The following is a 14,511-nucleotide window of genomic DNA, read 5'->3' as shown; positions in this document are numbered from 1 at the left end:
ACATATTTTCTCACAGTTCTGGAGCTAGAAGTCCAAAATCAAGTTGTCAGCAGGTTTGATTTCTTCTGTGGCCTCTCTCGTTGGCTTGTGGATAGCCTCATTCTCACTGTCTCCTCACCCCGTATTTCCTCTGTCTACACCCATCCGTGGCATCTCTCTGTGTGTCTAAATTTCCTCTTCTTATAAGGATACCAGTCCGATTGGATAAGGGTACCCTTATGGCCTCATTTTAACTTAATCATGTCTTTAAAATCTCTACCTGTAAATAGAGCCATATTCTGAAGGTTCTGGGGTTAGGACTTCAACATACTAATTGGGTGGTGGGGACACAATTCAGCATATAACACAGTGTGACCTGCACAGTTGCTTATTGTCTCAAAGCCTGTTGCTCCATTTGTTAAAATGAGGCAACACCAGTAACTGCTTAATGGGCACAATAGGATTTTACCCTACCACCTAGATGGTGAAAATATTCTTGAACTAGACAGAAAAGATGGTTGTACCACACTGAATGCACTAAATGCCACTGAATTGTTCACTTTAATATTTAAACAACAACATAATTTAAAAACGGGCAAAGGACTTGAAGTGTGTCTCTGAAAATAAACAAATGACTAACAAGGACATGAAAAAAACATTTAATGGCACTCACCATTCGGGCAATGCAAATCAAAACCACACTGAGATACCAGTCATGAGGTTACTCAGTCAAATGAGATTTCCAATCACTTCACGCCCATTAAAATCACTATACAGTTCTTAAAAATACAAAAAAGAACAAGTGTGGGAGAGGATGTGGGGAAACAGGAACCCTTTTACACTGCTGGTGGGAAGGTTCGATGGTGTAGCCACTGAGGAAGCCAGTCGGGTGTTTCCTCAAAAAGCTGGACATAGAGTGACCTTATGACCCAACAATTCTACTCCTAGGCAAGTACCCAAAGGCATGAAAGCAGGGATTCTGACTGATACTTGTGCACCAGAGAACACAGACCAGAGTCTATCAACAGGTGAATGGGTAAACCAAACGTGGTCTGTACACACAATGGAATAATATTCAGCCTTTAAAAGGATGGAAAGGCCAACACAGGCTACAACATGGTTGAACCCTGAAGACACTAAGTGAAATACACCAGATACCAAAGGACACATGTTAAGTGATTCCATTTATATGAAGCTCCTAGAACAAGCAAATTCACAGAGACAGAAAGAAGAGTGGTTACCAGGGGCTGGGAGGGAGGGTGGTATGGGGAGTTTTGCTTAATGGTTACAGAGTTTGGGAAGAGGAAAACGTTTTGGAAATAGACAGTGGTGATGGTTGCACAACATTGTGAATGTGTTTAGACACTGAATTACATACTTAGATTGTATGTTATATATTTTTATCACCATAAAATACAGTAAATCAATGAGATATTTTTCTTCTTTTCCAAAGAAAGTTCATTTTCTGTTATGTGAATGTCACCCAATTTTTTAAATGGAAGGACACAAATCATCAGATGTGCAGTTCAAACTGGTGTGGAGAAGGTAACAGGTTTGGTGACAGACATAAAGGAAAGCACGTTAAGACTCCTGGAAAAGGACAAAAAAGGAGCTTAGCCTTCAACAAGCACAGGCCCAGGGCTAGCCCCAGGGGACCCCAGTTGTGGCCCCAAGTCTCCCAGGAGCTCACAACTCCTTGAGGGGAGACAGACATCAAAACAGCACAATGAGTCAAGTTCTAGAAGAGCTGCACATGAGTAAGATTTGGAGATGGACCTGCTCAGAAGGAGAGGACCACTTCTGGGGTGGAGGCAGCCGTTACCCGGGGCTGCGTGGCCTCAGGAGCTCCAGCTCCGCAAGCTGCGCTGAGGTTCCCTGAAGCCTCAGTTTGCAGAATCCAGACAGCCCCATCTTGTTGGGGAAACTTGGTGGCTTCAAAGCTTTAGGAATGTACAAGAAATTTGGTAAACAGCACTGCGAGATGAGAGACTCAGAGAAGATCCCATTTCGAGAGAACCGGCGTAACGTTTACATTGGTCTGGCTGGGCACGCTGGCTCATGGGCGTTGCAAAAGCTACCCGCTTGGAAATCTGCCTGCCTGTCTGCCGTCAGTGGCACTGTTCTAATGGCACCTCCATCACTCTGTCCCCTCTTCTGCTTTATTGTGATTCAGGAGAAAGAGTCAACCAGATGCTGCTGGCTTTGAAGATGGGAGGGAGCCAGGAGCCAGGGAATGCGGCAGCCTCTCGAACCTGAACAAAGAAATGGCTCCTCCTCTACAGACTCCAGAAGGAATGTGGTCCTATGACCATCTTAATTTTAGCCCAGGGAGACCCATTCTGGACTTCTGACCTCCAGAACTATAAGATAAGAGATTTGTAATGTTTTAGGTCACTGAGTTTGTGGTATTTTGTTTGTGCAGCAAAAGGAAACTAATATAGACCTGAAGGAAGAGTCGAGAAGTAGGGGAAGCGGGAAGACACTAGGCAGGAAATACTGTTCCATGCAGAGGAAACAGCTTCAGCATAATTTGAGGACCTGACGTCTACCCTGAGAGAGGAGGAGATAGTAGCCAAGGTGAGGCTGGTGGATAAATCCCCAGGCAGGGATTTGGGGTTTATTGAAGAATAAGTGGAAGCCACTGAGGTATTTGCAGCAGGGAAGCAACACGATCAAGTTTGCTCATGAAAATCTTACACTCCAGTGTCCACTTCTGAGGAGATAAAGTCGATGTAATTTTCCCTGGTCTTACTATGCAATAAAATCTCTGGGCATAATAGGTAAAATGTAAGAAGACTCTGAACATTAGTTAGAGGCAGACAGACTAGGTAATTCAAAGCACAAATAACGACATGGTGGTGAGTTCCCGGGTTTTCTTTTTTCCTCCTATATCCCAGACTTAGAGTTGAAAAAGTTGGCAACCAGAAGATACTAATGGTAGGAATGTAAATTGGTGCAGCCACTATGGAAAACAGTATGGAGATTCCTTTAAAAAACTATAAAAACAGAGATATCATATGATCCAACAATCCTAGTCCTGGGCACATATCCAGAAAAAAACCTCTAATTTGAAAAGACACATGCACACTAATGTTCATAGTGACACTATTTACAAATAGCTAAGACTTGGAAGCAACTTAAATGTCCATCGACAGATAACTGAATAATGATGTTGTATGTATATACAGTGGAATACTACTCAGCCATAAAAGAATTAAATCTTGCCATTTGCAGCAACATGGATGGACCTAGAGATGATCATACGAAGTGATTCTATATATCATATGTATGTACACACACACGTATATACCTGAATCACTTTGCTGTACACCAGAAACTAACACAACACTGTAAATCAGCTATATACCTCAAATAAATAAACCCCCCCAAAACCCCAAACAAAAACCCCAATGGGTACAGGGGGAAAAAGTGCCCACTGGAAGTAACAACCTGGATAAATCTCCAGAGAATTATGCCAAGTGAAAAAAAATTTGTCTCAAAAGATTACAAATTGTATGACTCCATTTATACAACATTCTAGAAATGATAAAATTATAGTAGAAATGGAGAACACATTAGTGGTTGCTCGAGGGAAAGGGGGTGGGGTGGGGGGGAAGGTGGGCGTGGCTCTCAGAGGGTTTCATGAGAGATCTTTGTGGTGGCAGAAATGTACTGCATCTTGATGGAAATTGTCTTAGCCTGTTTGGGCTCCTGTAACAAAATACCACAGACTGGGCAGACTAAAAACAATAGGAATTTATTTCTCACGGGTCTAGAGGCTAGATGGTCAAGATCAAGGTGCTAGCATGGTCAGGTGAGGGTCCTCTCTGGGTTGCAGACTTCTGGTTGTGTTCTTACTCGGTGGAAGGGACTAGGGGTCTCTCTGGACCCTCTACTACAAGGCAACTCTTCCTACATGACTTCAGCGCCTCCCAAAGCCCCCACCTCCTATGAGCATCATCTCTGGGGGTTAGAATTTCAGAACATGAATTCAGGTGGGAAGACAGAGACCACAGCAGAAATGTCCTGTTTCCTGGCTGTATTGACGACAGCATTGTTGTGATATCATATAGTTTTGCAAGATGTTACCATGGAGGGAAGATGGGTAAAGGGCATGACAGGCTTTTACTGTATTATTTCTTAAGTGTATGTCAATCTACAATTATGTCAGAATAAAATGTTTAATTAAAAAAAATCAAGAGTTGGATTGGGGGTAGCAAGAGTGGCTGAGGGTGGATCCCTCGTATTCAAGCCTTTCATCTTAAAGACAAGGAGAGATCACGCGGCTTTGTCAGGTTTAGGGTCGGCGAGTGAATGGTGGGGCTGGATACTCCAACCTGATGTCTGAGTGACTCCGTTTCACCCAGATTGTCCACCATTTTTCAGGGTGACTTTGTATGACTCCTGCGCCTTCCAAAGAACACTGGGACAATGTGAGTACTGAGGAGTTAACAATAGAACTCTGTTGCTGGTCGCTGAGTCCAGAGCTGAGGTAGGGGCGGATGCTAGGAATGCCAAAGGCATTTTACCCCATTCAGCAAACCCAACTTAATGTTGCAAGAAACTGATTCAGAAGCTTTAAAATCTGAGTGGTTCGCAGCATGCAGTCCCAGGAAGAAATTCCAAGGGTTCCTGCTAAGATTTTCATTACTGGGTTTTTGAAGCTGGGGCCAGAAACACTGGCAAAGATTACTCGTTTAGCAAAGCAGATTTTATAAAGGATTTCTTACCTTTCATGCTGTTTATAAGACTGCATTTCAGGTAGAGCAAGGTTTTGGCTTCTTTGGCCCGTAACCGTTACCAGTTTTGTTCCTTACTCACACATCGTGGTGGACTGAATCAGCACGTCAGCCCCTCCCTGTTCTCTGTTCACGCTCTTTCCCACGTAGCTCTGCAATTCTTCCCACCGTGGGCAGAGTATTTTTCCCTGTGTGGTTGATGTTGAGCTTGGCCATGTGACTTGCTTTGGTCGGTGGAACATTTAGGGATGAGAGAACAGCAGAGGCCTTAAAAGTGCCTGTGTGGTTTGGCTTAGCCCTCTTGCTCTGGGGAGCTGCCAGGGCGAGGAGCATGAGAGATGCTTGAAATCTGCCAGCACCAAAACTACAGGTAGGCTCTGCTGAGCCAACCCACAGTCAACCTGCAGACCCACCGGCACGAGAGTAAATGCTCACTGTTGTCCTCCACCGAATCCGGGGTAGTTTGTTACATGACAACATTGCAACGATAGCTCACACACACATGCACACACACACACGGCATATATTCTAATTCAGATTTTGTGTATATGATGCGAGGGTAACTAAACAGCTTATTCTATTTTTTACTATTTTTCTTTCCAAAGGAATTCTTTAAAAATGTATAACTTTAAGGTTTTGCTCACTTTAATTTCAGCTTTGACTTAATCTTGCCAATAATTGTATTAACTGCTTGAGATGACCAGTTCTTTAAAAGGAAGTTTCCTCTGAGTTGTGGAGGTGACAGATACATCACTTATTTCATCACACCCACCTGGAACATCACAGGGAGACGAGGCAACGTGCCAAATGAGGCTATCGCCTCCTTCTTCTAAGATGCATTTTTTTCCCAAGGCCAAGAGGAGATACTGACACTTTGACAGCTTTGTTGTAATGATGTTCTTAATCCTTAATTGGAAAATCCTTTTGCAGAAGAACCCAGTTTGACCTTTGCTTTCCTGGAACAGAGGTCTCTGGACAATTCCAGGTCTCTTCCAATAGACTCTGAACCTCTATTGGTGAAGACCTTCCCCAATTACCTTTCTGTGATGGTCTTTTCTACAGCAAAGAAATGGCCCAGATCTCTGTATATCAACCTGAGCAAATCTCAAAAATAAAATGTTGATTGAAAATAACCAAGATGCCAATGGATACGTACTAAGTATGTGATTTATGTACTTAAAAAAATACACCCCTCCTTCCTGCCTGTGGATGCTGGAGAGTAAGCATCCTTCCAACCTCCCCTTCTGCTTCTGCCGCGTCTAAGCCAGGCTCGAAAAGGGCTGGAACAGCCGCGGAAGGGCTCCGGGGAGAGCTGGGCTTTGAAACAGCGGGTGAGTCGGAGGGTGGATTTTGAGCCGTGGGGAACGCCCACCACTATGTGGGTGGGAGACCGAGACGCCAAGCGTCCCCGTGGAAAAGGCGGGTGCAACCGGGAAGGCAGTGCCACGAGAAGGGGACGGGAAAGTGGTGGAAACAGAGGGCTCTTGAGAGGAGGTTCTCCAGGACCAGGTGCCCATTTCACTGTAGAAGAGCTTTCTGTGGGTGGCAGGAAAGACAGCACTGGGGGACGTCACCCACGAGGTTAGTGTGGACATTGCGGGAGAACTGAAGTGGGTGAAATCCTGACCGACCAAGGGGGTGGTAAGAGAGACTCTGCTTTTGTGACCTTTGTGACTCCACAAGCTGTCATTCAGAAGTACCGCACTGTGAATGGCCACAATGGTGAAGTGAGGAAACCCCTGTCCAGGCAAGAGATGGCCAGGGCTTTGTCCAGCCAGAGGCTGAAGTGGTTCTGGGAACTTGGGTGGTGGTCGTGGGGGTGGTTTTGGTGGGAATGACAACATTGGTGGTGGAGGTGACTTTGGTGGCAGCCAGGTGGTGGTCGGGTTGGGAGGCTATAATGGGTTTGGTGATGATGGAAACAGTTTTGGGGCTGGTGGAAGCTACCACGATTTTGGCAGTGACAACAATCAACCTTCAAATCCTGGACCCGTGAAAGGAGAACACTTAGGAGGCAGCAGCTCTGGCCCCTTGGTGGTGGACGCCAATACTTTGTCAAACCACAACACCAAGGTGGCTGTGGCAGTTTCGGCAGATCTCTGGAGGCCTTCCCCAGCGTGGTCACCCCCTCCTCTGTTGGTCACCCCTCTTAGATGCTTGCTCAGCCCATGCACGCCCCATCCTCTGAACTGCCTGCTCACTCGCCCACATCCCCTACCCACCACGAGCTTCCGGAGGGCAAGGCCTTGTTCGCCAGCCCCAGCCCCAGCCCAGAGCGTCCAGTCAAGGACAGCATGGAGGATTTGAGGAACTGGAGGAAATTCCGAGTGGTGGAGGGATGGGGCTGCAGAGGAAAGAGGGGGCAGAGATGTCAGGTTTGCCAGCACAGGTCCTCCTGATCAGCAGACCAGGGCTCTAACACTTCCTGTGCAGATGGGACATCTAATCTGTCTTTATACCTCAGTTTCCTCATCTACAAAGTGGAGATTAAAAACCACATCTACCTCACCAAGTTGTTGTGAGGATTCACGAAGGTGATAAATACCAAATGCTTGGCGCTTGGTCAGTAACTGACAGTTACCATCCTTATCTGGGGGTGAGGGGAACACCACGGAAGGATCTTAAGGGAGAGGTTCTGACAAGCGCAAAACTGTTTTTCCAAGATCCCTTGGGCTGGCAGCAGTTGGGGAAGGATGTGAGGGGCGCCCAGACTTATCAGCTGTTGCAGTACCTAGGGGGTACTTGCCCCCGTGTTTGCACTCTTCCAGGAACCATCTTACCATCTCCAAGAGTCTGAAATTAAAAATACAAAAGGGAGAAAAATTCTCAAGGCAATTCCTATCTGCATGAGCCTCCACCCTCGGCATCCTGGCCCGTTCATGCCCAGGGCCAGGGATGCAGGCTCCAGGTTGGGCAGTACCTACCTCCCAGGTGGGCCATCTCACAGGATGCTGTGCAGAGGTGGGAACTCCTTGGCTGGCCCCGCCCCGCCTTGAGCTACAGCCAATCAGATGGTGTGAGGCCAGCAATGAGTCCTCTGAAGAGTAACTGAAAGGGAGGAGAATTATGAGGTCTTCAGATGCTCAGAATCGGCAGGATGAAGGGGACCTCAGCTGGTCTGTCAAGTTGTAGGGTCTGTTGATTAGGGAGCTATTTATTTACCCATGAAGGGTTTCCTGAGCTCCTACAAGACGTGTCAGGCACTGTTTTAGGTGCCTGGGAGGCCACAGGAGGGACCAGAGAGATAGTCCCTGACCTCAAGGAGACTGCATTTCAGTGATGAGCATATACAGGGAGGTGGTGGTAAGTTCTAGAAAAATAAATCATCGGAAACAGGATGCATGATGGGAGCGGATACACTTTCAGGCAGTGATCCCAGAAGGCCAAGATCTGAACAGTGCCTGAGGGGGCCATGGAGCAATGTCGGAGAAGGGCCTTCCAGGCACAGGGGACACCGAGTGAACACCTCAAAAGAAGGACCATGCCCGTGCTGTTTCAGAAACTGCAAAGGGTCCGCAACGCAGAAACAAAGCTATGGGCTGACGGTGAGGAAGGAGAGGACACTGCATGTTTGAGAAAGATGTTATGCAGGACTCACCTGTGGCCCTGGAGATTGAAGAATTGGGAATTCTCTAGAACAGTTCTCAAGAGAGGTCCCAGAACCAGCTGCAGAAATGAGGTGTCCATCACATGAGGAGGGCAGGACACGGTTGGGGATCCTTCCATGTTTCAACCAGTCCTCACTCTCAGGACTGAAGATTCTGTGATGGGGGATGCTCAAGGGCTAACACTGCCGTGGGTGGTCATGCCTCTCCCTCCTAAAGGAAGAAGAGGTGCAGAAGAGGACTCTTCCCCAAGTCACCATGAAACCGAACCACAGCAGAAAAACAGCTGCCAGGAAGGATGCTCCCCAATGTGACAGATGACACAGAGATCTTTATTGCGGAAGCCTAAGAATTGGAAGGAGGCCGGCAAGGGAAATGGGGCACCGCTTTTCCTCTGGACAGAGGAAGGACACTCTCAGGAATCACGCTTCTTTCCGGAACACATAAGCGTGGGGTTAAGGAGCCGTGTTTCCAGAGTCACTCTCTCACCAGTATGCACTGGTTAAACAAGGAGGTGAGACCCAGAAGACTCACAGCCTAACCTCACGTACAGCTGCGAAGGATATGATAAAAGGTGAGACCTTTTTAAAAGTAAATGAACATATTCCACCGTATTTGTACTCTCACAAGGAGCTTCCTTAACAAGCTAAGCTCTTATTCCAAATATGTAGTGAATATCTGAAATTTATTTTGACCTGAACTTTAACTGCTGTTTGCTCTTCCAGGTGTTCAAAAATCACACCTGAAATACTCGTTGGGCAGCCTGACCCAACTTCATTGGGTGTGACTCCAATCTGAGTCTTGGCTGTTTCCAAACACCAAATTCCCTCACAAGAGATGATCTGCCACCTCTGAGCAAACTTAAAAAGCTCCAGCACAGGCTCAGAAGGTCACATGAAGGTGGAGTTCACCATATGTTCTGAGCACAGGACAGTCCTGAGAAAACGGGGACCACTGTGGAAGGGACAATGCTCGCTGTGATAGGTAACTTTGGAATGTCTATTTAAATAAAAGAAAAACACAACTTTATGACTTTACAGGTCAACTTTTAACTTATGAAGCCAAAAGAATAACACCCTCAAGAGTTACTTGAAAGATTATCCAAAAAAAAAAAATTTTTTTTATTTTCATAAATTAACACACACAACAGTGGGAATTTTAGAGTCACAAACTACCAAACAGAAAAGGGACTGCAGGGGCATCAGGTTTGCCAATGTTACCAAAAATGTACAAATTTCACTCAACTACTGACCATGATAATATATAAACACTTCAGGCAGCGATTTTCCGGCCCAGAACAGCCCAAGGAGATGCTGAGGCCTCTCACCAAGAATTAAAATCTGATTCAGCACCAGAGAGGGGTTCGTGAAGACACACAGCAAACAGGCATTGAGCCTGAGGGTTTGCTGTGCTGGGTGGCCAGCGGGACAGGGACCCTCACTTCACCATCAAAATAAGTGGACTTCGCTGCTTGATTTGTGGCTAGGTGGTCATACTAACCTTTGATTTTAGTAAAATTAATCCTTCCTTTCCAGTCAGCTTTTTAATTCTATGAGAAGTTCAGCTGTGGTGAGGAGCCCTTCCCTTGCATGAGTCCAGGAAAGGGCATGCTGCACCTCTGGCCAATAACTGAGGCTCTGGATACAGCCGCCCACAGTACGGTGTTCAGGGGTCCTTTCCATGATTCGGGGAAAAGCTTATGGAAACAAAACACAACAAGGGAATTCAAGAAAGCACCAACTGCATACTCTCCCCCCAGGGGATGGGAGAAAAGTACCGCTGCCTAAAAGTTGGACTTTCGCGGACTTTAACATACACGGTATTGGTGATGAGATGAAATCCCAGCCTGGAGACAGAGCACTGGCTGTTTCCGTCGGGCTGTGCTGAGCCCTGGGCCGGCTGCCCGGCTGCACCCTCCGCTGCTCTCAGCCTGGCGGGTGGGGAGGATCGTGTCTGGGGTGGGGTCTGGAATTCACCTTAGGTTGGCTCTGGCGCCCGCGCAAAAGACCCTTTCAGGCAAAACTGTGACAGACTGTCATGATCTTCACAGCTCTGGGGGAGCGCTGAGTTTTGGGACTCACAGCGCGAGTTTCTGAGCTCTCCGGGCTCCAAGTAAGGCAATCGCTACGTGTCTCTCCACTGTCCCTCCCGCAGCTGCCGTTCCCCGAGGAAGGTCAGCGAGAAAACGCGGACATGATCTGCTGTAACGCGATGAGGTGCGTTTAAACGAACAGAGAAACGAAGCTGGAAAGGAAACCGAAAGACAGAAGGAGAGGAAGGGGGGGAAGGGCAAACATAGCTCAAAACTGACGGATGGAAAACAAAAACACAGTTGAAAACTTCAGTGAAAAGCTGATTGGACCTGAGATTTCTCCTCTTTCCCATATTAAAAACACTAAATCTCTTGAGCTTAAAGTCGAATTAATTATTAACCACACTCCCTATCGCTTGGGGTGGGAAGCCTCCCGTTCTTGGAAACTGCACCCACTCCCACGCCAGCAGCAGACTGCCCATGACTCCGGGCAGGGGGTGGCCCGCAGGGGGTGGCCCGCAGCCGCCCGGCGTCCCCGACAGGGGCAGGCACCCCGGTCTCTGAGGACCATGGGCGGTGCTGCAGCTGGCTAGGCTGACGGTAAACACGGAGGTTAAGACAGGTGGGGCTGAGCTAAAATCCGATGTGGCAACTTCAGGTGAGCAATTTCAAGTTTGCTATGGGGGCCCTTTCTTCACTTTGAAATGAGGAAGGGCCGGGGCCAGAGGCAGGCCAAGAACACAGGGAGGGGTTGGCCTCAGAGAGCTTTCTCCTGCATTCCCAGGACAAGGAGGGCCCCCAGTTTCCACTTTCTCCAAGCCTCCCTTCCCAGAAGCCAATGTTCCAAATCACCACTCCTGGCCCTTCCAAGTGTCACGCTTGCCCCAGGTGAACCGGAAACTGCATCTCCACAAGGCTGGTGACGGCACAGCTGCTCCCACAACTTCAGTCTGCAGGATGACGTGGTTGCCAAGGTGCTGACTCGTCTACACTGGCAATGGAGCTGGCGAGCAGGGCTCAGTTGATCTGCTGGGAGTTTGCAAGCCGTCCAACAGGAGCTCCCTAAAAACATCCACATGAGCACAGACTCATCCCACTCTTCTAAGCAAAAACACAGAGAGAAGCCTTCGTGCCTAAGGACCCTGTCCCAGGAAGGGAGAGGTACCGAGGTGAGACACAGGTCGTGTCTACACAGTCTGGGCAAAGCGGACACACAGCAGCGGAATCTGGTTCACATCACTCAGAGCCAGAGTGGAAGCTGGGCTCTCCTCTGATGCCACTCGGCCTTAGAAGCCACCTGGATGCCTGGGCGTATTTCATTTCCTAAACACTATGTCTGAGGCTGGGGGCCTGCAAGATGGGAGTGGCACTTTGTTTTCCTCGCATTGTCAGTTTTTCTGCTCCACTGTGGCACCGATGGTCAACCTGCAAAGGAAAGGCACGTAGAGACCCCCTACCCCTACCCACTAACAAACGGGGACACTGAAGGAACCCAGGAGACATGGTCCCCAGAGCCTGACCATTTCCGGCGGCGCTGCTCCTCGGAGGATGGAGGAGGGGACCAGTGTCCTGAGGTGAGGAGGGGGCTGAGCATCCCTCCCGCCAGCAAGGAATGTGAATTCTCTGCACTCGTCTTGAGAGCGAGTAAGTGAGACAGTGAGGGAGACAGCAAGTGAGAAAGAGAGAGAACACAAGGGGAGGAGAAGGGGAAGCAGGGGAGGGCACACGACCAGTAAGTGGAGAAGGAAGGAAACCTCAGGCCCTCTGGCTCCCACTGCGCACCCTTCTGAGCCTTCTGCCCACAGACTCCCACAAAGCCCAGCCAGCTCTGTCTGGCATTCTTTAAGAACTTCCAGTAGGTTTGACACAGGAGCCCAGAGTACAATGAGGTGCCTGAGGTGGGGCTGGCCATGGAACTGTGACCCCGCCACCTCTCCCCACGTGCGGAGCAGGCTGCTCCGACAGCTGCGCCCACCCCTGCCACGGACCACCACTGCAGGTGAACCCAGCGAGACCACCCCCATCCTTCGGACTTTTTAAACAACTCGGAGAGAGACCTGCTCTTACTTCTGCCATTAAAATAAACACATCTACTTCACGGGCAAGAATGAGAACCCAGGTGAAAATGGAGCTCCCTCTAATGCATTCTGTGAGGAGCTGGAGGTGGGGAAGGGGCTGCTGGAAATGCGTGAGCTGGAAAGAGGCCCTCTGCTCACACCCTGTGCACCGACAAACTGGGTCAGATGCCTGTTGTGTGTTCTGAAGACGGTATTGTCTCTCTCCTTGATGTCTTAAAAAAATTGTTTTAAAATCACATTTAAAGGCTCCAAACATGCAGCAATAATAAAAAAAAAAAAAAGAAAAAAGAAATAAAACAAATGAAAATAATCAACACTACAACATTAAAAAGTGCAACTTACTTCGAAGGGGGCCTGGACGGGCTCCTCTGGCACTAGTGACCCACAGTCACAGAGGGGAGAAAATGATGGGGAAAAGCACACGGACACACACGCACACGGACACACACGCTCCCGGTGCTGGACAGAGGGGCTCAAAGGATTAGAAAACACAACAGCTCATCTTTCCTCAGCTACTGAAGTGAGCCAGTGAGACCACGCGGGACAGGACACCAGGTCCCCCTCCCTGGGCCACGTCTCTACATAATCTTGGTCTAGCACCACCGTAAACAGCGCAGAACCTTTGCATGGACGTGCAAACACGGAGTCCTTGGAATCCTAGTGTTACTGAAGGGATGCTGCGTCTTCATTCTGTGGACAGCAGAGTGGGGAGAGGAGGCCAATGGTGTTCAGGACCGTTTCCAGGAGAAAGGGAGCGTTCCTGAGGTTCTAGACTCAGCAGTACAAGCTCGAGGACCCTCCTTCACCAGCCCCTAGAAAGGCCGCTCTCGGAAACAGGTGAGAATCTGTAGACTGCATGTAAGTGGTCTGGGCAGTAGGGCTAGACTAGGCAACCTCGTCCAAGGAGGCCCAGAAGGTCCAGAACTGAGACCCCCCCAGCCCGAATTGCTTCTCAACAACTGGGTGACGGCTCCTGCTCCTCTTCCTTGGCAAAGAAGGTCTCCAGCTCCATGAGCTTCTGAATCAAAAGCGCATCCAGCTCTCGACTCTGCAGAGCCGCCTTCTGGGCCCTGGTGAAGCTGCCCGCCACCTTGACCTTACCACGTGCCCGCCTCTTCCGCGGGACTGTGAAATCCTGAAACTCTAGAACGCGCTTCCTCTTCTGCTGGCTGATTGAGATGAGCGTACCATTTCGTTCCTTGGGTTCCTCAAAGATGGTCTCTAGACACCTGAGGGTGGAGCACAAAACAGAGTCACCAATATGCGGATTCTTGCGCCATCAGCCCCCTAGCCCAACTCAGCTGTTTCCTCTGGCTTGCAGCTATTTTTTTGATGAAAAAACACAAATGAATGAATACACACTACAAGCACATGGTGAAGAAACAAAAACTGGACAAAAGGGTAAAGAATTAAAGTGAGGTGAACCCCCCCAATGGGCAACAGCAGCAAGAGTATTTGGTGTGCCCTCCCAAAGCCATGTACAGACACACGTCTGTAAGCAGGCATGCACCACCAGAGGGCAGCCCCTCTCTGTGACGGGCCGGGGGTAAATATTTTAATATTTTTAATATTTTAAAATATGTATAATATTAAAATATTAATGAGCCACACAGGTCTCTGCAACAGTCTTTTCAAAAACAAAAAACAAAACACACAAAAAAATCTTTGAAAAGATAGGAATCATTCCTAGCTCATAGGCCGGGAAAAAAAGGGAAGAAAACGGGTTGCTGGCTGGATCTGGCCTGGGATCTGCTGACCCGCGACATCTACGCGACACTCTGGTTTTTCCCTTACTCAAGTGATAGCAGAGGACACGCACTGTCCTGTATACTGTGCCTCTCCGACCTCTCGGTAACCTTTAAGCCTGTCCCAACCAGGTACATGGGTATCTGATTCATTCTTTTAAATGGCTCTGCAGTGTATCCTATTATAAGGATGGATTGTAATTTAATCAGAACCTGATCCACGGATATTTTAAGTTGTTTCCAATCCTTCCCTGACATTTAGCAACGCTGCAAGGAGCGGCCTTGTACAAACGCCTCCAAGTGAATGTTCACCTTGCAGGATAAATCTCGCCT

The 14,511-nt window shown here is 48.4% G+C and overlaps 1 protein-coding gene and 1 pseudogene across 8 annotated transcripts in view; one reads left to right on the top strand and one right to left on the bottom strand.

Annotated features, from left to right (window-relative positions):
• Positions 1–3,720: 3,720 nt before the first annotated feature.
• Positions 3,721–14,511, bottom strand: part of PRR14L (proline rich 14 like) — a 43,905-nt gene continuing 33,114 nt past the window's right edge. For 5 of the 8 annotated variants that reach the window (XR_010378547.1, XR_010378551.1, XR_010378549.1 and 2 more), the window contains 4 exons: positions 13,535–13,662; positions 8,317–11,417; positions 7,643–7,766; positions 3,721–7,511 (listed from right to left, as the gene is read on the bottom strand). Coding sequence is in view for 1 of the 8 variants with exons in the window: in XM_064481053.1 (XP_064337123.1) it covers positions 13,386–13,662 (277 nt within the window). In the remaining 7 variants the exon portion in view is untranslated. Of the gene's footprint in view, positions 7,512–7,642; positions 7,767–8,316; positions 13,663–14,511 lie in introns of those variants that run through there. The other 3 variants (XR_010378548.1, XR_010378550.1, XM_064481053.1) reach the window with 3 other exon arrangements.
• Positions 3,786–6,871, top strand: LOC105099509 (heterogeneous nuclear ribonucleoprotein A1-like; annotated as a pseudogene).

The sequence above is a fragment of the Camelus dromedarius genome, chromosome 31 (genome assembly GCF_036321535.1).
Source record: "Camelus dromedarius isolate mCamDro1 chromosome 31, mCamDro1.pat, whole genome shotgun sequence".
NCBI classification, from domain to species: Eukaryota; Metazoa; Chordata; class Mammalia; order Artiodactyla; family Camelidae; genus Camelus; species Camelus dromedarius.
The sequence above is the reverse complement of the archived record's forward strand: the minus strand, read 5'-3'. Positions and strand labels throughout refer to the sequence as shown.